A 22,455-nucleotide genomic window follows, 5' to 3' on the forward strand; every position below is an offset into this window, starting at 1 on the left:
TTTCTTCAGCCTCTTAGCTCCTTTGGCCTTTGGGGCTAGGTTTGCATACACCTGCTCTATGCAGCTCACAGTGGAACAACACCTATTTTTAGTTATTATTATTCTTCTTTTCTTTTTTTGAGATGGAGTCTCACTCTGTCACCAGGCTGGAGTGCAATGGTGCCACCTCAGCTCCCTGCAACCTCCACCTCCCGGGTTCAAGCGATTCTCCTGCCTCAGCCTCCCAAGTAGCTGGGATTACAGGTGCGCACCACCACGCCTGGCTAATTTTTGTATTTTTAGTAGAGACGGGGTTTTGCCATGTCGGCCAGGCTGGTCTCGAACCACCAACCTCAGGTGATTCACCCACCTCGGCCTCCCAAAGTGCTGGGATAATAGGTGTGAGCCACCGCCCCCGGCTGGCACCCATTTCTAGGTCATCATTTCTGTTGGGGTTTAAGAGTTGAATACGCATATCACATTGACCAGGAATTGATTGACTGATTGACTGTAGAGACGAAGTCTTGCTATGTTGCTCAGTGTGGTTTGGAACTCCTGTGTTCAAAACTCTCTCAAACTATTGAGATTACAGGCATGAGCTACCATGTCCAGCCTTGAACAGGAATTTAAAATCCACTTATTTTCATGATTTATACTGATTTCTGGCTGAAACCAACACTATTCACTGGATTTATTCAATTCACAGATTTCAATGTTTGGTTCCCATCTTGTCCACTTTAAGGTAGATTTTATGTGCAATAAAAGGTGTTCAGACATTTTAAAAAGAAACTCTATTTGAAAATTTTTTAGGGACTCCTGAGCCTCTGACATATGTCCCAATGACCCTATTCTCAGGTCAGGCTGAGGTGGGGCATGTGCCTGGATTCATCTAACACTGATTGATTGGAAGCAACTGATGTTATTTCTCCAGCGGTGCTTGGAAGCTTATGGTTTTCCTCTGGCAACCAACACCATGTTCATTAATAAACGAACAATAGGCTTCTCTGTGGAGTTTCTCTTGCTGCCATCTTGGTTCATTTTCACAAATGATTATGGTATTTACAGTAGGCAGAATAATGTCCCCTCACCATGGCCATGACCTAATCCCCAGCACATATGAACATGTTACTTTTTGTGGCAAATGGACTTTGCAGATGTAATTAAGTTAACAATTTTAAATGGAGAGATTATTTTGGTGTAGCCACATGGATCCAATGTAATCACAAAGATTCTTCTCGGGTGAAAGAGGGAAACAGGAGAGCCAGGGAAGATGTGATCATGGAAGCAGGAGTCAGAGAACTGTGCCTGCTGGATTTGACAAGGAAGAGGGACGCAGAACCAGGAATGCAGGCAGCCTCTAGAAGCTGGGAAAAGCAAAGAAATGAATCCTCCCGTGGAGCTACCAGAAGGAATACAGCTTTGCTTTTATTTTTAGCCCAGTAAGACCCATTTCAGGAATCTTTCTCTCAGAACTGTGAGATCATAAAGTTGGGTTATCTTAAGTTACCAAGCTCATGGTAATATGTTACAGCAACATTAAAAAATGAACAGTCTTCTTGTTAGGAGCTTTGTTTATTATCTTAACCTGTACTAGATGTAGATTGACTCATGCTGAAACACCCTGGCTCTCACATTGCTTTCCATGTGTTGGAAGAAGGTCTCAGCCTTCCATTGTTGGTGCTTTTGTGAGGAGCTTCTCACAGGAAGCAAACAGGAGAGGGTTGAGTTCTTCAGACTGGGTTGCCTGTGAAGCCCGGGTGCTGCTGCTCCTCCCCCACCACTGCTGCAAAGTTGAGGACATGCTCCAGGGTTTTTGTTTTTTTGGTTAGGCGTTCTCGACTGTCCAGGAATTAGGTAATCCTTTTCCTGAAGATATGTGACAGTGGGGTGTAGTGGTGAGCCTCTCTTTAGCCAGAGGCAGAGACTGGGGGCGGATGAAAGGGGTCTAGTGGGGTTGGGGCTGGCGTCACTTTTGTTTTTCTTGTTTGTTTTTGAGATGGAGTCTCTCTGTTGCCCAGGCTGGAGTGCAATGGCGTGACGTGGGCTCACTGCAACCTCCGCCTCCCGGGTTCAAGTGATTCTCCTGCCTCAGCCTCTTGAGTAGCTAGGATTACAGGCATGTGCCATGCGCCACCACTCCCAACTAATTTTTGTACTTTTAGGAGAGGTGGGTTTTCACCATGTTGGTCAGGCTGGTTTCGAACTCTTGACCTCAGGTTATCTACCCACCTTGGCCTCCCAAAATGCTGGGATTACAGACATGAACCACTGTGCTTGGCCTGTCATCACTTTTCAAGAGGCAGTTTCTCCTTCTAAATCCATCTCAATCTCCAGTGAGAGAGGAGCTAGGAGCCCAGCTGCCACACTGCGTGGTCCATCCAGGTGGAAGGGAAGGCTATGGAGGAGAGCCAGGCTCCTGCTCTTTGTTTTGGTCAGTTCAGAAGTCTCTTATTAACCAAGAAGTCCTTTCAGGGAAAGGATTCACTCTATCCCTACAGAATAGCTTTGTTTCACATGTTTTCTTGAAACAGAAATTTGTAGAACCACAGCCTCTTGCATAATTTTTTTTTTTTTTAAGACAGAGTTTTACTCTTGTCGCCCAGGTTGGAGTGCAGTGGCATGATCTCAGCCAACCTCCGCCTCCCAGGTTAAAGCGATTCTCCTGCCTTGGCCTCCTGAGTAGCTGGGACTACAGGTGCCCGCCACCACACCCAGCTAATTTTTGTATTTTTAGTAGAGACAGGGTTTTGCCATATTGGTCAGGCTGGTGTCGAACTCCTGATCTTAGGTGATCCACCTGCCTCGGCCTCCCAAAGTGCTGGGATTACAGGCTTGAGTCACTGCACCCAGCCGCATAATTATTTTAATTGGTTCATAATAATGAGCCAGAGTTGTACTCTGTCGCCCACGCTGGAGCACTGTGGTGTGATCACAGTTCACTGCGGCCTCGACCTCCTGGGCTCAGGCGATCCTCTCATCTCAGCCTCCCTAGTAGCTGGGGCCACAGGCACGTGCCACAATGCCCGGCTAATTTTTATATTTTACTGTAAAGATGGGGTCGCACTGTTACCTAGACTGGTTTCGAACTCCTGGGCCTGTGATCCACCTTGCTTGGATCTCCCAAAGTGCTGGGATTACAGGCATGAGCCAGTGTACCCGCAATCTTGCATCATTTTGATTAGGAATTAGTCCTCAGAAACCAGCCATGGCAGCATGGCAGAAGAGACAGCTGAACATGTCTTGCTTTATCCACTATGGATACTTTTTTTTTTTTTTTTTTTGAGACGGAGTCCCGCTCTGTCGCCAGAGCTGGAGTGCAGTGGCGCGATCTTGCCTCACTGCAACCTCCGCCTCCCGGGTTCAAGCGATTCTCCTGCCTCAGCCTTCCGAGTAGCTGGGACTACAGGCGCGCGCCACCACGCCCAGCTAATTTTTGTATCGTAGAGACGGGGTTTCACCATGTTGGCCAGGCTGGTTTCCATCTCTTGACCTCGTGACCCGCCCGCCTCGGCCTCCCAAAATGCTGGGATCACTGGCGTGAGCCACCGCGCCCTGCCCACTATGCATACATTAGATTTGGGATTCTTTTGCGGCAAAACCTGATCTTCACCTAGATTCAGGTTACTTTATTAACTATTACTAATGATTGTGAACAGTGCATTCTAATAAACTTATTTTTTTCCGGTATGCAATTGTGTAAATTGGTTAGACTTACTACAGTGTTTAGTTCTGGAACGAAAACGTAAGGCATTTTCCACATAACTGCTTGGAACACGACAGCTACCTGCTACTATAATTACAGTAGTTTTTTATTTATGGAAGAGTTTACCTTAAACTTACCTAGAATTAAAAGTTAAAGAAAGTACTAATTATGACAAAAGCAGGGAGTCGTTAGCACTTGAAACCAGAGTTTGGTACTATGAGAAGGTTTTCAATTTTGAAAAGAAGGAAAAAAAGAAACACGCATGTCAGAAAAACTGGTTCAGTAGGGGTTGGGGCGGGTGCGAGAAGGCTACGGAATCCCCGAAGGCCCAGGAAGAACCTGGAACATGTTAACCGCTCCAACTGGAGCAGGTGGTGAAAACGGCCCCGCCTCCCGCGAGGGCGACGCAGTGCGCAGGCGTGCAGGGCTTCACCCGCGCAGGCGCAGTCGCCTCCGCTGGCATGGTCCCCATGGAGCTGCAGTAGCGGACCCAGCACAGCCAGGAGTATCCGGGATGAGCTCAGCCGCGGCCGACCACTGGGCGTGGTTGCTGGTGCTCAGCTTTGTGTTTGGGTGCAATGTTCTTAGGATCCTCCTGCCGTCCTTCTCATCCTTCGTAAGTGGCTGCCTGGCCTCCCAAGGGCCGGTGGGGATGCCGCCCCAGTCCCCCGCCGGGTCTGGGCGTAGGTACAGGGATCTCAACTGGGCGACTGAAGGCCAGATTCAGCCTGTAGTAGCGTCTTGGTTGGTCTGTAAGCTTTTTTGAGATAGTTGGTAGCGTCTAAAAGGTGCGACGCTTTACCCCAGAGTCAGACTTTCTGGGTTCTAGGGGGGTGGGGGGAGACATCCGGTAACCCTGGGCCACGCTTTCACGGGGCAGGAATCTTCTCGCTGTGGGTGGCGGCGGCGAACCTCACATTGGGAGTTCCTGGTGCCCCGCTGCCAACCTCACCCGTGTCCGTTAATCCTGGTCCCTAGAGGCGTTCGAGCAGCTCTCACCCAGGGTTTTCCCAGAGGCCTGGCGGGCGAAGTCAGCTGTTCCAGGTCCCAGAGAGATGGATCTTAGCGTCCAGGAGCCCACATTCTTGGGGTGGGTAGGGTGGGAGACAGGTGCAGAGAGAATCTCAGTACAGCGTGATGCCTTCAATGTCCAAGGGAGCAACCAGCTTGGGGAGCACTCTTTCTGCCAGGTAGTGAGTACATTACCTCCGTGTCACGGCTGCTGGGAGAGGGGAATATTATCCCATCCTCCTTTACAAACACCCGGAGGAGTCTGGCTCAGAGAATGTAGTAGTGGCGCTAAGTCATCCACCTAGTGACTGGAGGTGGAGATTTGATTGCCTGTTGGAGCAGGGATAGGGATAGGGATTTGGTGGCAAATTGAACAGGGCGTGGTGGGGTGTGGTCATGGGAGGTGGGGGTACCTTGGGAACTGTCCCCGGGAATGAGGGCCCTCTGTATGCCCACAGCAGGAATGAGGAGGTGTTGGGCACAGACGGAGACCTCAAAGATTGGGCGCATGCGTTGTAGCATTGTTTTGGAAAACAGTTCTTGCTTTTCTCTCCTAAGATAAATTGGTAATAGTGGAGTATATTTTATTCCACCAGTATTCATTGAGTGCCTGTTTTGTGCAAACTCTATTCTTACTCTCTCCATTGTCCTACTGTCTGCATTGTCCTGGAGATATAGGGAATTCTCTTTTAACCCCTGAGTCTCCTTCAGAATCTTTCCTGATGCTGTCCAGTCTTTTTAAGATGATGTCTCAGGTCCTTAGCATTGCATAAAAGACTCCTGATGAGCTGGCCCATGCTCATCTTCTTATTTTTAATTGTAAAATCTACATACTATGAAATTTATCATCTTTATCATTTTTAGGTGTACAGTTCAGTGGCATTAAGTACATTCACATTTTTGTGCAACCGTTATCCCAGAGCTTTATTATTTTTTTTAAGACAGGGTCTGGCTCTGTGCAGTGGCACAATCTCAGCTCATTGCAACCTCTGCCTCTCAGGTTCAACGGATCCTCCCACCTCAGCCTCCCAAGTAGCTGGGACCACAGGCATGCACCACCATGCCCAGCTATTTTTGTGTATTTTTTGTAGAGACAGAGCTTTGCCATGTTGGCCAGGCTGGTCTCAAACTCCAGACCTCAAGCCATCCGCCCACCTTTGCCTCCCAGAGTGCTGGGATTACAGGTGTGAACCACTGCACCTGGCCCCGCTCCCAGAACTTTTTCTTTTTTCTTTTTTGGAACAGAGTCTCAGTCTGTTGCCTATGCTGGAGTGCAGTGGCCTGATCTTGGCTCACTGCAGCCTCCGCCTTCCAGGTTCAAGCGATTCTCCTGCCTCAGCCTCCCAAGTAGCTGTGATTACAGGCACCTGCCACCATGCCTGGCTAATTTTTGTATTTTTAGTAGAGATAGGGTCTCACTATGTTGCCCAGGCTAGTCTCAAACTCCTGACCTCAAGTCATCTGCCCTCCTTGGCCTCCCAAAGTTCTAGTATTACAGGCATGTGCCACCATGCCCGGCCCTATATCACAACCTTTTTATCTCCTCTGACTGAAACTCTCTCACCCATTAAACAACTCTCCATTCCTGCCTCTCCCTGGCAATCTCCATTGTACTTTCTGTCTCTGTGAATTTGACTACTCTTGGGACCTATGTCATATAAGTGGAATCAGACAATATTTTTCCTTTTGTGACTGGCTTCTTTTCACTCAGCATAATATCCTTAAGGTTCATCCATGTTGTAGCATGAGTCGGGATTTCCTTCCCTTTTAAGGCTGAATAGTATCCCACTGTATGTATAGGCCACATTTTGTTTATTCATCCATCTGTCTATGGACACTTGGGTTGTTTCTACCTTTTGACTATTGTAGATAATGCTAAAATGTTTACAGATACCTCTTTGAGTCTCTGCTTTCAGTTTTTCTGGACATATACCCAGAAGTGGAATTCCTGGATCTATGGTAATTCTATGTTGAATGTTTTTGAGAAACCACCATGCTGTTTTCCGTAGCAGCCACACCATTCGACATTCCCACAAGCGATGCAGAAGGGTTCCAGTTGCTCCACATCCTTCAACACGTGTTTTGTTTTCTTATTTATTATTTTTATTTTTATTTTATTTATTTTTTTGAGACAGAGTCTTGCTCTTGTCACCCAGGCTGGAGTGCAATGGTGCAATCTCGGCTCAGTGCAACCTCTGCCCTTCAGGTTCAAGAGATTCTCCTGCCTCAGCTTCCCAAGTAGCTGGGATTACAGGTGCCCACCACCACGCCTGGCTCATTTTTGTATTTTTAGTAGAGATGAGGTTTCACCATGTTGGCCAGGCTGGTCTTGAACTCCTGACCTCCAGTGATCCGCCCGCCTTGGCCTCCCAAAGTGCTGGGATTACAGGCCTGAGCCACTGCACCCAGCTTACTTTTATTTTTTTGAGAGGGAGTCTCTCTCTGTCATCCAGGCTGGAGTGCAGTGGCTCAATCTTGGCTCACTGCAACCTCCACCTCCTGGGTTCAAGCAATTCTTCTGTCTCAGCCTTCCAAGTAGCTGAGATTACAGGTGTGTGCCACCATGCCCGGCTAAGTTTTGTATTTGTAGTAGAGACGGGGTTTTGCCATGTTGGCCAGGCCAGTCTCGAACTCCTGACCTCAGGTGATCCACCCACCTCGGTCGGCCTCCCAAAGTGCTGGTATTACAGGCCTGAGCCACCACACCTGGCCTTTTTTAAAAAAAAATACTAATTATCCTAATGGACAGAAGGTGGTATCTCATTTAGTTTTGATTTGCATTTCCCTAATAATTAGTGATGTTGAGTATCTTTTCAGATGCTTTTGGCCGTCTGTTCAATCTTTGGAGACATGTCTAGTCAAATCTTTTGCCCCCTTTTAAAATCCAGTTGTTTTTTGTTGTTGAGTTAGTTTCTTTTGTTGTTATTAGACAACATTTTTTTTTTTTTTGAGACAAGAGTTTCGCTCTGTTGCCCAAGCCGGAGTGCAATGGCGCTATCTCAGCTCACTGCAACCTCTGCCTCCTGGATTCAAGCGATTCTCCTGCCTTAGCCTCCCAAGTAGCTGGGATTACATGCATGTGCCACCACGCCCAGCTAATTTTTGTGTTTTTTTTTTTTTTTTTTTTTTTTTTTTAGCAGAGAGGGGGTTTCACTATGTTGACCAGGCTGGTCTTGAACTCCTGACCTCAGGTGATCCACCTGCCTCAGCCTCCCAAAGTGCTGGGATTACAGCTGTGAGCCACCACACCTGGCCGACAGTTTTTTTTTTTTTTTTTTTAACTTTTAAGTTCAGGGATACGTGTGCAGTTTTGTTATATAGGTAAACTTGTGTCATGGGAGTTTGTTGTAGAGATTATTTCGTCACCCAGTTATTAAGCCTAGTACTCATTCATTAATTTTCCTGATCGTCTCCCTCCCACCCCCCACCCTCCGAAATAAAAAAATTTGTTTTTAGAGGCCGGTCCTTGCTCTGTGACTCAGGACCTGTGTCCGCATCTTGCACTGCCTCCTACAACAACCTTATGGCCTCTCTAACCTCAACCCAGTTAGCTTTCTTAAACCCATTTCCATTTGATTGTAACACTTGTTGTTAGCCAGGTTCAGAAGGATAACATAATTATTATCCCAGCAGAGTACACCCACCCTGTAACTGGTAATGGAGATGTGTGGCCTGGTCACTGGGTTTGTGGTGACGGTCTGTGAGAAGCTGTAAGGAACGTGCTGGTCTTGAGTAGGGTCAAATGCTGCTCCTTCATCATCAGAGGCTACTTCATCACAGTCTCTAATTTGAGGATTCAAGTGGGAAAGACTCATAACAAGCAGCAGAAAGTCGAATTGGGAAAACAGTGCCCTCTGGGATGGGGCCACGGTCAGGTACTTAAATTATAACCTCCCTTGGGATGTTTCTGAAGCAGAAGTTGGGGAGGCAGCGCCCTGATCTCATCACTCAGTCTAGGCCACACTGGTCCAACCCCCCCCCCCCCCCGCCCCCCGCCCCCGGCTCCCTGCCCCACGTGAGGCCTTAGGAGGTCTGACGTATCAGAAGTCCTTGGGCCAGTTAAGACTAGTAAGGTCCTGGGAGGCCATCTCAGCTGCCCGCTGCTGTGGGGGTGGGATGCCTGGTAAGGACACCAAGTCTCTGGCGTTGGCGTGGTTGGAATTTTCCCGGGGATCTCTACCTCCTCTTCAAGCTGGTCACGGACGCATAGTTCATTCAGTAGGTGGTCCGGGACTTTATTCAGCTACAGGAGGGCAACAAAGACGCCTTTGATGAGCGCCGGCTCTGCAGCTCTGCAGGTGCAGGGGAGGTGCACTGCGTAGGTATCCCAGGACTGGCGGGGGCTGTGGGTCTATGCGAACGACACGACTGTGCAGGCGTCCCAGGACTGGCGCAGGGTCAGAGTCCATGCAAGCCGCACGCACTGCGCAGGTGCCCCAGTACTGGCACGTGCTCAAGAGTCCATGCAAACCGCACGCACTGCGCAGGTGCTCCAGGAGTGGCGCGGGCTCAGTCTATGCAAACCGCATGCACTGCGCAGGCGCCGCAGGACTGGCACTGGCTCAGGGTCCTTGCGAGCGGCACGCACTGCGCAGGCGCCCCAGGACTGGTGTGGGCTGAGGGGCCACAGGAGCCACACGCACTGCGCAGGCGCCAGGAGGCCCTTCCTTGCAACCCTAGCTTTGCAGATAAAGGACGCTACGCGGGTTGCCTTCTGGGCTTACCGGTCGATTGCCCTTTCAGATTCAGCATTTTCTAAATTATCCTTCAGTTTCTGCTGTAAAGAGTGGCCACCTCCTTTTCCCTCTAGGGGACTGAAGCCAGAGGAGAATGTTGCAGGGTTTGTCTCTGTGGTCATCTTCTTAGAGCACCGCCCCCCCTCGCGCCCCCACACCCTTTTCCTCAGTCGCTGCTTAGTGAGTCCCTGCCGTGGACCAGGCTTGGAGATGGTCCTCAAGTATTAGTTGAGGGGGACGACGCTCTGCTTCACAGGACCTGCCTCAGAGCCCTACGACGCAGAAGCGCGCTGGTGAAGTGCGCATGTGCGGGCAGGGTCTCCAGTGGGACTCTCGTGGGGGCCGCAGCCAAGGACTGGGGCTGGCGGCCTGGAGAGCTGCTGGCTTCTCGGCCCTGGCCGGCGGGTCCTGGCCGAGAGTGGCATCTGGGGCTGTTCAGGGTCTGGAGCTTCCTGAGTTGGAGGACTCTGTCCTCTGTGTTCAGGGACTCAGGGTGACCTGAGTTGGTGGTTCCTGGGTTTGCCTGCTCTACTGCTGGCAGGGGCGAGCACGGGCTGTGCACGTTGTCATGCCATCAGCTATTTAATTTTGTTCAAAAAATTAATATTTGCATTATTACATTTAGAGTCATATCTTATTAAATCTTATACTGCATAATTCTAGAACATTTTAACACTTATATGTGGGTCTTGGATTAACATTGATGCATATTTGCAAATTTATGCTTTAAAACATTTTTTTTTTAGAGACAGGGTCTCACTCTGTTGCCCAGGCTGTAGTGTGGTGGTGCCATCATAACTCACAGCAGCCTCAACCTTTCGGGCTCAAGCGATCCCTCCCTCCCCGCCTCAGCCTCCCAAGTAGCTGGGGGCACAGGGACCGACAGCTGTGCCACCACGCCTGGCTAATTTTTAATTTTTTTTTGTAGAGATTGGGTCTTGCCATGTTGCCTCGCCTGGTCTCGAACTCCTGGGCTCAAACGATCTTCCTGCCTCAGTCTCCCAAGGTGCTGGGATTACAGGGTTAACCACCGCGCCTGGCTCAGACAATTTTTATTGTGCTTATACATGTAATAGATGTAATTATTTTTTCAAGCATCAGTTGTTTTTGTTAACTTTACAAAGCTGCCTTCAGTTTTCCTCAAGTTCACTCTTGTGCCTTCACTCACCTCCCATTCCTGAGTTAATTGTTTTGTGTACTCCCTCTCAGGTGACTGGCCGGACTCAGCTTCCCAGCTCTAACTGGAGAGTTGTCCCTACAGTGCGGCAGGCAGAGGAGACCTGTGAGCTGGGAGGGGGAGAGGCGGATCTCATTTATTGTGTGCTTAGTGTGTGTCAGGCACACTTTAGATACACTATAACATTTCATCTTTATTAATCTATTTTAAAAATTTCAAAACAAACACAAATGTGCAGAAAAGTTATGCCTACAGTCAACACTGATAGCTGATTTTGTTTCCTGAACCATTTGGAAGTTGTCAGTCCAAACCCCCTCATTCCCAGGTACTTTGGTATTCAATAGATTCTTGGGGGCCGGGCGCAGTGGCTCACGCCCTTAATCCCAGCACTTTGGGAGGCCGAGGCGGGCGGATTGCTTGAACTCAGGAATTCACTGGTAACATAGTGAAACCGTGTGTCTACTAAAAGTAAAAATAAATTAGCCGAGCGCGGTGGTGCACGACTGTGGTCGCAGATACTCAGGAGGCTCAGGTGGGAGTATGGCCTGAGCCCAGGAAGTCGAGGTTGTAGTGAGCCGAGATCTAACTCAGGCATGAAATACTTTACTACGATCTGGTCCTCAGGCCCCATTCAGGTTCCCCACGTGTTGCAGTAACGTCCTTAACAGGGAAAGGACCCAGTTCGGAATCGTGCCTTGTATTTCCCGGCCTCTAGCCTCCTTCTGTCTGTAGGAGTTTCCCGATTTTCCCTTGACTTTCATGGCTGTCATTTGTGAGTATCAGAGGCCAGTTGATTTCACAGAATGGACGTCCACTGGCATGTCTGATACTTGGCAGGGATATCTGAGAGGCAGTGCTGTGTTCTCATTGTATCTCATCCGCTGGTGTGGGACTGGGATTTGGGGATGTTCGCTGATCCCTTGGGGCAGGTGGCCGAGGCGCCTCTAAGGAATCTGGTCTTGGGGCGCCTGCGCAGTCCCCGGACTAGGCCTTCCTGGCAGATCTGCGGGCGCCACCTGGCGGCCACTGCCGACTCCTCCCTTGCGCTCCAGCCACCCCTCCCGTCCCGGTGCCGTGGCCCGGGGCCGTTCCCTGGAGAGTGGACTACTGGGGCTGGTGCCGGGAACCGGGGCCTGCAGGGGGCGGTGCAGGCGGGCCCCCAGGTCATGCGGGGCCCCTCTGCTCACAGAGACCAGCCAGGTCAACCTGGGGAGGGTGCCTCTTTGTTTATGTCTATTTCTCTGCCTGTCTGTGGAAACCACAGATCTCCAATTCTAAGCCAACACAAGATTCATTCCGCTTCTCTCCGAGACGCCTGCCTTCCTTGCTTCCTTCCTCCCTTCCTCCCTTCCTCCCTCCCTCCCTCCCTCCCTCCCTCGCTCCCTCCCTCCGTCCCTTCCTCCCTCCCTCCCTACCTTCCTTCACCAGGTTATGAAACTGGCTAATTTTTCATATTTTTTGTAGAGACAGAGTTTCACCGTGTTGCCAAGACTGGTCTCAAACTCCTGGGCTCAAGCGACTCACCTGCCTTGGCCTCCCAAACTACTGGGATTATAGGCATGAGCCACTGCACCCGGCCTTTTTTCTTTTCTCTCTCTCTTTTTTTTTTTTTTGAGACAAGGTCTCACTCTGTTGCTCAGGCTGGAGTCCAATGGCATGATCTCAGCTCACTGCAGCCTTGAACACCTGTACACAAGAGATCCTTCCACCCCATCCTCCAGAGTGTTAGGGTTGCAGGCCAAGCCACCACGCCAGGCTGAGGCATTTTTCTAAGTGTCTTTGCTGAAAGTGAGAAGACTGACTTGCGTTATCCTCAGTATGTTTATTTCTGTGATCACCCTTTTGTAATTGATCTCTGGTGTCCACCACCAACTGTTACCCATGTGAATGCATGCCTCGCCCCACCTGGGCTCTGACACTGGCAGGTTTCCTTCTTGTCTTGTATGTCCGTCCCCCTCACCCTATGGACCCTGACTCCCGTGTCAGGCTGCCCTTTCTTGGGGACCCCTGTATCACCATGCCTGGCCCTGATGCCTCTTGCCAGGGTACCATTCTGTGGGAAGGCCCTCTGCACTGAGCTTGGGCGCTGACACTCTGCCCTGGCCCCTGCACCTTGCTCTGCCCCGTCTAATCTAGGACTGAATTCTTCAGGCAGGGGAGAGGACCCACGTTCCCTGTCACTGGAATAACAGCTCTGGTGATGAAATTGGTTTTCATTTCATAATTGCAATTTTAGTTATAGTGAAAGAGACAAAAATTTGTATTGGAACAATTCATGGGCGTCTCAGCAAAAGGAAAAATATAGTTTGAATAGCAATTTGAATATGAGGGTTTTTTTTTTTTTTTTTTTGGTGGTGGTTAAAGATCGCTGAAAAAGGCAGCAGAGGCTGGCTGTGTAGGTAGTAGGCAGCTTGCCCAGTTGGCAGAGGCAGGAGTAGGATGTTGGAGGAGGGTGTACTGGTTCCGCCTGGCCAAACCCATGCTGGAGTTGCCTCAAAGGCAGTGGCAGGGGAGTTCCCTCAAGGGGCTGCTCCAGACTGCCTGGAGATGGGGCCGGCTTGGATTCCAAAGAAAGAAGCACTAAACGCCAGGGTGATGAGTCCACAGCATTCACGAAGGGAACTTACAAGAGCTGCGGCCGTCCTGGGACAGCCAGTGAGAGAAAGGGACATTTGCCTAGGGCTGTCTGCCACCAGGGGGCTGGGGTTTGGAGTGTATGTGGGAGTTTGAAGACTTGGTCATGGTGGGGCTAGTTCGTAGATGTTTCTCAGCAGGATGAATCTGCCAGTGTTCTCCAGCAACAGCCTTCACTCTATCAGTCCTGAGAACGTTCACGGCCCCAGTTTGGGTTCAAGCCTGCAGGGAAACACACAACTGGCTGGGTCACAGAGTGGTCAGGCATAGACAGAAAGTAGGGGGGGATTGGGAGACCCTCCTGTGGCCCGTGTTGGAAGATGCTGATCCCCGCTGTCCGCCCTGCCAGATGTCCAGGGTGCTGCAGAAGGACGCGGAGCAGGAGTCACAGATGAGAGCGGAGATCCAGGACATGAAGCAGGAGCTCTCCACGGTCAACATGATGGACGAGTTTGCCAGATACGCCAGGCTGGAAGAAAGATCAACAAGATGACGGATAAGCTCAAAACCCACGGTACTGCGTCCTTTGCAGCCTGAAGGCTTCGTGAGAGCTGATTAATAGAGAAGTCTGTATGTAAAGATGAGTAGAATACACGCTTTGCTTCTCGGATGTTTTGAATATTGATGGAAACTTTTAAGTTATCTGGAGGAAACTCAGTTATAATTATCACTTTCTTCTTATTTGTTGGTGAACCTTTGCTTTCTAATCACAGAAACATCTAAGAATCCTCTCAGATTTTCCTCAGAGCCAACTCTTTATTGTAGGTTTTCATTTTTAAATTCATCACTTTTCTGAGAGAAGCCCAGAAAAAAAGTCTCACAGTGGATTGTCAGAGGCTTTTGTTCCACTCTCTAGAAAAATGCCTGGCAGTGTCCTCTTCCGAGTGTCACCTCCCGGGTACAGTCTCCTGTGATGAAGAGTGCTTTCTTAGGGCAGCCCGTGTGCTGGGGAACCCTGTGCACCGTGTGTGCACAGTCAGAGAGCTGTCTCTGTGGCTAGGAAAACAGACAAAGGGGGTTTGTCCAGGCCCAGGACAAGCTAGATTCCCACCAGGGATTCGTGTACTGTGCAGACTGGGAAATAGGGAGGAAAATTGAGTCCTGTTGGTAAGTGGTAATTCTATTATACAAAGAATCTTTGATTTCATGAGTCATTTTAAGAGTTTTCAAAGGCCGGGCGCAGTGGCTCAAGCCTGTAATCCCAGCACTTTGGGAGGCCAAGACTGGTGGATCGTGAGGTCAGGAGATGAGACCATCCTGGCTAACACCATGAAACCCCGTCTCTACTAAAAAATACAAAAAACTAGCCGGGCGAGGTGGCGGGCGCCTGTAGTCCCAGCTACTTGGGAGGCTAAGGCAGGAGAATGGCGTAAACCCGGGAGGCGGAGCTTGCAGTGAGCTGAGATCCGGCCACTGCACTCCAGCCTGGGCGACAGAGCGAGACTCCGTCTCAAAAAAAAAAAAAAAAGGCCGGGCGCGGTGGCTCAAGCCTGTAATCCCAGCACTTTGGGAGGCTGAGACGGGCGAATCACGAGGTCAGGAGATCGAGACCATCCTGGCTAATATGGTGAAACCCCGTCTCTACTAAAAATACAAAAACTAGCCGGGCGAGGTGGCGGGCGCCTGTAGTCCCAGCTACTCGGGAGGCTGAGGCAGGAGAATGGCGGAAACCCGGGAGGCGGAGCTTGCAGTGAGCTGAGATCTGGCCACTGCACTCCAGTCCGGGCGACAGAGCGAGACTCCGCCTCAAAAAAAAAAAAAAAAAAAAAAAAAAAAAAAAAAAAGTTTTCAAAAAAAGAGTTTTCAAAATTAAAGCTATTCAAATCTCAATCTGAGTAGGATTCTATTTTAAATAATGGCATAATGAGATGGTAGGTGACTTAAAAATTCTATTTTACATTTTTAAAATATGTTGAGTGATTGTTCCATTTATAATCAGAAAGTGTATTATACGGGAAAATAACATTTCTGTGTATTTGAATATGTTGTTAATTTTTTAGGACTGACGTAATTGATTATCCTGTTTTTCCTTTCAGTGAAAGCTCGGACAGCTCAATTAGCCAAGATAAAATGGGTGATAAGTGTCGCTTTCTACGTATTGCAGGTAAGTGTGCTAGAGCGCCAGCCAGGTCATTGGAGTTGGTGGCCTTGGCTTCCAGAGTGTTGCCTGCAGATCCAGGGCTGGGAGTTGGGGCTGTTCCACCTTCAGTTGTTGTGTGGTGTGGCCCTGCCCACACGGAGCTCTAAACACTCTCGGTCTGTAAGTCAGACTAAAAGGAAGCCTTTCTCTTGAGGAGAGTTGTTACAGTTTGGGACTTTTTGGCAGATGAACTGTGAAGTAAGTTCTCGGAGAGCTTCCGCCACGCCTTCATCCCCGTGTGGTTTGAACGGCCAGGTGGGATGAAGTGAGAGGCTTATAGATGATGTCGGTTTTTTCTGAGATCTTCAGTAATTTGGCTCTTACTTGTTACCTGGTATACTTCATGGGCACTCTCCACCCTCCAGGTAGAGAACCAGCTTTTCTCACTGAAATTGGCTTCTAGCCTTCCTGCCTGGGGCTTAACCCACGGAGCCTCTCCTGGAGCTGTTGCTGGGCTCTGCTCTGCCCCGAGAGTGCAGTTGTGCTGCCCAGACACCTTTAGCAGCTGCCATAAATATCCGAGTTGCAGTACTCTGTGATCTAGTACCAAGGCAAACATTTAAGCTCACCCTGCAAAAAGCCTAGTTTGGGGGGGTATATTTAAGGAAATTGATCCTGAGGCACTGTCATTTGCTAAGAGGTAAGTTTCCTGCAGATAAAGGAGTTAGGCCAGCAACCCTCTTTCATGTCTCCTCTTCTGAGTGGCCTCTTCAAGCCAGGAAGGGGACAGATGACAATCGAAGGAATGCTGCAGGGGGATGGAGGGAAATAAAACATCCCCCACCATTGAAACTTACCCAGGGCTCACCTCTGCGTGCCTTGCTAACACTGGTGTACTTGGGAGAATTCCCTGTTTTTTCAAGGATGGCTTTCATCACTGATAAGGTGTGTTTAGCGTACAGTCTGGCTACCCAAAGGAGATACTCAGTGAGAAAAGCACGCCCGTGTTATGGGAGACTTTGGTTAGTTTATCAGCTAATTCAAATTATGTGTAGATTGTATTCATCCTAAAACAGGGACATGCCAGTTCATGGAGGAAGGCTCGCCTACTTGTTGGCAGTGTTCCGGACATGCTGCTGAGCTCGTCTTTAATTCGACTTTCTAATTCAAGGTTTCACCAGGGCACATTAGTGGCCGTGTGTGCTCATCTGTTGTCTGTGGGGACTGGGTTTCTAGGCTTGAGGTGCTCAGTCTGGAGAGTTTTCCTGGTTTTATTTTCGCATTTCCCTGTCCTCGCTCCTGTGCGGTGGGTCGTGTGACCGGTAGGCTGCTTCACTCACCAGAGCTGTCTTTCCAGGCTGCGCTGATGATCTCACTCATTTGGAAGTATTATTCTGTCCCTGTGGCTGTTGTGCCGAGTAAATGGATAACCCCTCTAGATCGCCTGGTAGCCTTTCCTACTAGAGTAGCAGGTAAGAATTTTCTGGAAGATCCAGTGGAAGAGTGTGGATAGGCTTATGTAGAGGTGTGTGGTAGAAGATTAAGTTAGCCTGACATCCTCCTCACTGTCCATTTAGTGAGCAGGTTTTGTGAGGCTTGCCATGAAGAAACTGAGGTCTAGAAAAGTTACTTCACTTGTCTAGTGTCACCAGAATGTTAAGGAGCAAAGCTAGAATTCAGTCCTAGGCATGTTTCCAGGACCCATGCCCAGTGCGTCAACTCTGATACCCCATTGAAACACTAGCTGTAGGTCTACAGTTCTGTCTCTTTTCAGTCCCCGTTGTGGTTGGCCTCTCTGTAGCACTTGATGCTCTTGGCTATTCTTTTATTTTTTATTTTTTGATAAAGAGTCTTACTCTGTCACCGAGGCTGGAGTGCAGTGGTGCGATCTTGGCTCACTGCTATCTCTGCCTCCCAGGTTCAGGCAATTCTTATGCCTCAGCCTCCCAACTAGCTGCAATTACAGGCATGCACCACCATGCCCAGCTAATTTTCGTATTTTTAGTAGAGACAAGGTTTCACCATGTTGGCCAGGCTGGTCTCAAACTCCTGACCTTAAGTGATCCTCACGCTTCAGCCTCCCAAAGTACTGAGATTACAGGCATGAACCACTGTGCCCGGCCACATTCTTTTATTTTTGAAGATAATTTTTTTGGATATGAAAAGTAGTACATGTCACTGTAGAATGACTAGAAATATAGTGATTAATTACAAACCCCAGCCGGGTGCACTAGCTTACACCTGTAATCCTAGCACTTTGGGAGGCCAAGGTGGGTGGATTGCCTAAGCCAGGAGTTTGAGACCAGCCTGGGCAACATGGTGAAACCCTGTCTCTACTAAAATACAAAAAATTAGCTGGGTGTGGTGGTGCGTGCCTATAATCCCAGCTACTTGGGAGGCTGAGGTGTGTGAATCACTTGAACCTGAGAAGGGGAGGTTGCAGTGAGCTGAGATCATGCCACTGTACCTGAGCCTGGGTGACAGAGTGAGACTCTGTCTCAAAATAAAATAAAATAAAATAAATAAAAAATAAGATTCCTATTAGCTTTTAATGCTGTGATTTTTTCTTTGTCTTTTTTTTCCCATTTATTTTGATATAGTTAAGGTCACCTGGCACATAACATTTTGTACCTCCTTTTTACTTTATAGTGTAAGACTGTTCCCACATGTCTTAGTTTTTTAGGGCTAAGTGAAATGATGCTCATAAACAACAGAAATGTATTTCTCACTGTCCCGGAGGCTGGGGAGTCCAAGATGAGGTGCTGGCAGATTTGATGTCTGATGATGGCCCATTTTCCTGTTCATGGATAATGTCTTCTCACTGTGGCCTTGCATGGTGGAAGGACGAGCTCCTGTAGGCCTCTTTTGTGAATGCACTAATCCCATTCACAAGGACTCTGCCTTTGTGACTTAATCACCTCCCAGAAGGCCCCAACTCTTAATGCCATCACTGTGGGGGGTAGCATGTTAACAGATGAATTTCAGGGGGATACAAACATTCAGACCATAGCAGCATATCAGTAAATTTCTTTTCTTTTCTTTTCTTTTTTTTTTGAAGCAGGGTCTTGCTGTGTTGCCCAGGCTGGCAGTGGCACTCTCCTAGCTCACTACAGCCTCGAACTCCTTGGCTCAAGTGATCCTCCCACCTTAGTCTCCTGAGTAGTTAGGGTCACAGTTGCACACCACCATGCCCAGCTAATTTAAAAAAAAAGTTTTTTATAGAGATGGGGTCTTGCTTTGTTGCTTAGGTTGATCCCAAACTCCTGGCATCAAGCAATCCTCTCTCCTCAGCTTCTCAGAGTGCTGGGATTATAGGCGTGAGTCACCTTGCCCGGCAAATTTCTTCATTAAGGAATTTGCAGTAGCTGTTCTTCATTTAGATCTCTCATCTGCAAATTTTCCTGAGGAAGGGTATTTATTTGGGTCCTGATTTTTTGCTGTTAAAGATAATGCTGCAGCACACATCCTTGCTGGTTTTTGGTTGTGATTTGTGATTATGATAGAGGTGAATACTGTATCAAAAGGAATGACTATTTCTTTTTTTTTTTTTTTTTAAGACAGAGTCTCACTCTGTTGCCCAGGCTGGAGTGCAGTGGCGTGATCTCAGCTCACTGCAACCTCCGCCTCCCTGATTTCAAGTGGTTCTCCTGCCTCAGCCTCCCTGGTAGCTGGGATTACAGGTGCCCACCACGACGCCTGACTAATTTTTGTAGTTTTAGTAGAGACAAGGTTTCACCATGTTGGCCAGGCTGATCTTGAACTCCTGACCTCAGGTGATTCACCCGCCTTATCCTCCCAAAGTGCTGGGATTACAGGCGTGAGCCACTGTGCCTGGCTGGGAATGGCTGTTTCAAAGACTCCCACTTTAGCTACCACTCCTGTCCCGTTCTCCACCCTTTCCTTCCCCTCTCCTTGGTTTGACACAGCCGGGCCTAGGCCAGGAGCTCTGCGCTGCGGGCCAGAGAAGCATCCAGCCACCCTTCCGTGCCTCCAGCCGGGCCATGGGCTACTCTTGCAGCCTGGCTTCCTGGACAGGGGGATGTGTGTGCCTCTCCATTATTGGTGGGGCAAGAAAGGCATAGGTAGACATTGCTTTGTTTATGATGCTTTCAGAGAAAGGAAAAGTTAAAATCTTACAGGTTTGGTTTTGGAATCTAGTAATACCATGAATAGTAACGCACATTTCTCTGGCAGGAAAGGGAAATTCAGCCCAGGGTCCACTGTTCACTGCAATTCCTGCTTAGTAAAGAATGCAGCCCTGTGACTCTATAGAAAGTGACAAATTCGGGCCGGGCACGGTGGCTCATGCCTGTAATCCCAGCACTTTGGGAGGCGGGCGGATCATCTGAGGTCAGGAGTTCGAGACCAGCCTGACCCACATGGTGAAACCCTGTCTCTACTAAAAATACAAAATTAACCGAGTGTGGTGGTGCACACCTGTAATCCCAGCTACTCGGGAGGCTGAGGCAGGAGAATAACTTGAGCCCGGGAGACAGAGGTGCAGTGAGCTGAGATCGCACCATTGCACTCCAGTCTAAGGGAGAGAGCGAGACTGTCTCAAAAATAAATAAATAAATAAATAAAGTGACAAATTTGAACCTCTGAAACATAAACTTCGCCTCAGCCTAGCACTGCTCAAAAAGAGTGGAAATACTCTCTTTGCTGTGAGTTAAGGACAGCAGAGACAGATGTGGGCAGCACTGCTGGGGCGCTCTCTCATGGTGAATTTCTTTATTTTCAGGTGGTGTTGGAATTACCTGTTGGATTTTAGTCTGTAACAAAGTTGTGGCTCTTGTGCTTCATCCATTCAGCTGAATAGGAAGATGGATACAGCTATGAAACTTTTAAAAATGGATTTTCTCTTATTAGGTTAAAAATCTGATTTACACTGTTTTGTTTTTTTAAGAAACAAATGTGCACAGTTTCGATTTTTTTTTGTTGAATATGTTTGTTCTTGGACTTTATGAGAGATTCTTATAAGAATCATGATTTTCTACACCTGTCATTGAGCCAAGAAAGTCCAGTTTATGACACGTGTGTACCAGTGAACACCGTCCTAGATCTGTACGAAATGTGAAATGTTTAGGGACATCTCCGTGCCATCACTTGTGATTTGCCCTCTTGTGTATTTTGGTCATATTGCCAGCTGGAAAGTCAAAATTTTCCAGCAACTTTAAGTTCTTTGAAGACTTAGTGCTGTTTTTAATCCAATTTAGAAAGTAACTTAATTTTAATACCACTACTAAGAATTCAAAAAGTTCTTCTTTAATCACATTCAGTACAACTAAAAGAACAACACTAATTGGCATTACTGGGGCTTTTTCTTCCTTGGTTTAAAACGTCATCTGTTGAGGCAGCATTGTGTAGTAGTATCTACTTACTTGAGGCTGTTAATTTTTCATTACAGTGTTTTGTAAATGTATCCACAAGACCATAATGCATTGTTTTGTGCTCAAATTGTGTTTTGTGTTTAAAGCCTTTTGAATGAAGTGTGTTTTATAAGCATTTAATATTTATGCTCTTTAGAATGGAACACAGAAACCTTATACGGCCTGATTAAATTAATCTGAACCAATAACCTGCGTGGCCCACAAAATCTAATTCTGCTAAATTTTTCTTCAAACACTTTTTCTAATTAAAATCTTTGCAAGTGCTTGTGTAACTTCCTGCCTTACAGCTACTTGTTTGCTGTGAGCCACCCGCAACTGACAAGCAGCTGTTAAGTGAGTAACCGTATCACAGTAAAGCTGAATTCTCTCACTAGTTTCTGCAAGTTCATATTTGTATTCTTTTGTTTCCTAATGATCTAATAAGTAGCTTGTCGTTCTTTTAGCTGATTGGACTATGAAAAGACAAAGTGCTGTGTTCCTTTCGTTTATTGTCATGCTGAAGACCACCAGAGCGGCTTTTGGGTTCCACTTACTCAAACACACGTACACTGCAGGCTTACCCAGCACCAAGTTTACTTGGCTTTAAGAAAGGACAGAGAGCAGGGAACACAGCCACAGCGTCGAGGAGGACCTGGACACCAGCTTCCAGTGTCCATCACCACACGGGATACATTTTTCCCACAAAGAATGAGAAGCCAACTGAGGAGGAGATGAGAGCAGCACACGGAAGCTGCAGGGACTAGTCCCTCACACCAAATGTAGCACCAAGGGAGCACGTGCCTCACTCGCGGTTTAGTGAGCTGCAGGCAGAAATGATGGCGAACAGTCAACAGTGCCCCGGCCACGTAGAGCGTGCCCAGGGAACTGTTGGGATCACTCGTTCGCATACAGTGCCCCGATGAGACCCTTATCTCTTAAGGACATTCTCTTTCAGTTGTTAGAAGAATTTTGACAAATCTCACTGAGGCTAGAGGTAAAAATTTCTAGTTCACAGCTCTTAACTTTCCCCATACTTGAATAGTTTGTGATGATGAAATAGGGAGGTAAATGTCCTTTATGTTTCACTTTATTGTGTCTTTTTAGAAATTACACACTTTTTTTTTGTCTCCCAGGCTGGAGTGCAGTGGTGTGATCTCAGCTCACCCTGCCTGCCTCCTGGGTTCAAGTGATTCCCTGCCTCAGCCTCCCGAGTAGCTGGGATTACAAGGGCCCACCATCATGCCCAGCTAATTTTTGTATTTTTAGTAGAGACAGGATTTCACCATGTTGGCCAGGCTGGTCTCGAACTCCTGAGTGATCCGCCCGCCTCAGCCTCCCAAGGTGCTGGGATGACAGGTGTGAGCCACCACATCCTGCTTACAGTTTGTTTCAACAGATGGTGAACATGGTGCTGAATTCAGAAGACAGAGAAAGGGCTACAGTAAATGTGCATCTTATGACTCTTGTCACCCAATTTCCCAAAGTTTTCCTCCGTTACCAGTTTCTTACGACACTGCCAGTGATATTCCATGCATTTATGAATATTAATATGTGTGCTTTTAAGATAAATGTTTTAAAGTTATAAAAGTAATACCCAAAACGACAAAAGTAGTACCTATTTACTGCTTTTTTATTTATTTATTTAATTAATTTATTTATTTATTTTGAGACGGAGTCTTGCTCTGTCGCCCAGGCTGGAGTGCAGTGGTGCGATCTCCACTCACTGCAAGCTCCGCCTCCCAGGTTCACACCGTTCTCCTGCCTCA

The 22,455-nt window shown here is 48.1% G+C and overlaps 1 protein-coding gene across 1 annotated transcript; it reads left to right on the forward strand.

Moving 5' to 3' along the window:
* The first annotated feature begins 4,105 nt into the window (after window positions 1-4,105).
* LOC117095797 (tail-anchored protein insertion receptor WRB-like) lies at window positions 4,106-21,083 on the forward strand. Its single transcript, XM_033232509.1, is given in 6 exon segments — window positions 4,106-4,298; window positions 13,590-13,710; window positions 13,713-13,754; window positions 15,277-15,344; window positions 16,678-16,792; window positions 20,062-21,083. Coding segments are annotated over 6 exon segments (522 nt in total). The 5' UTR covers window positions 4,106-4,196; the 3' UTR covers window positions 20,136-21,083.
* The last annotated feature ends 1,372 nt before the right edge of the window (window positions 21,084-22,455 follow it).

Source organism: Trachypithecus francoisi, unplaced genomic scaffold, assembly GCF_009764315.1.
Source record: "Trachypithecus francoisi isolate TF-2019V2 unplaced genomic scaffold, Tfra_2.0 Lachesis_group14, whole genome shotgun sequence".
NCBI classification, from domain to species: domain Eukaryota; kingdom Metazoa; phylum Chordata; class Mammalia; order Primates; family Cercopithecidae; genus Trachypithecus; species Trachypithecus francoisi.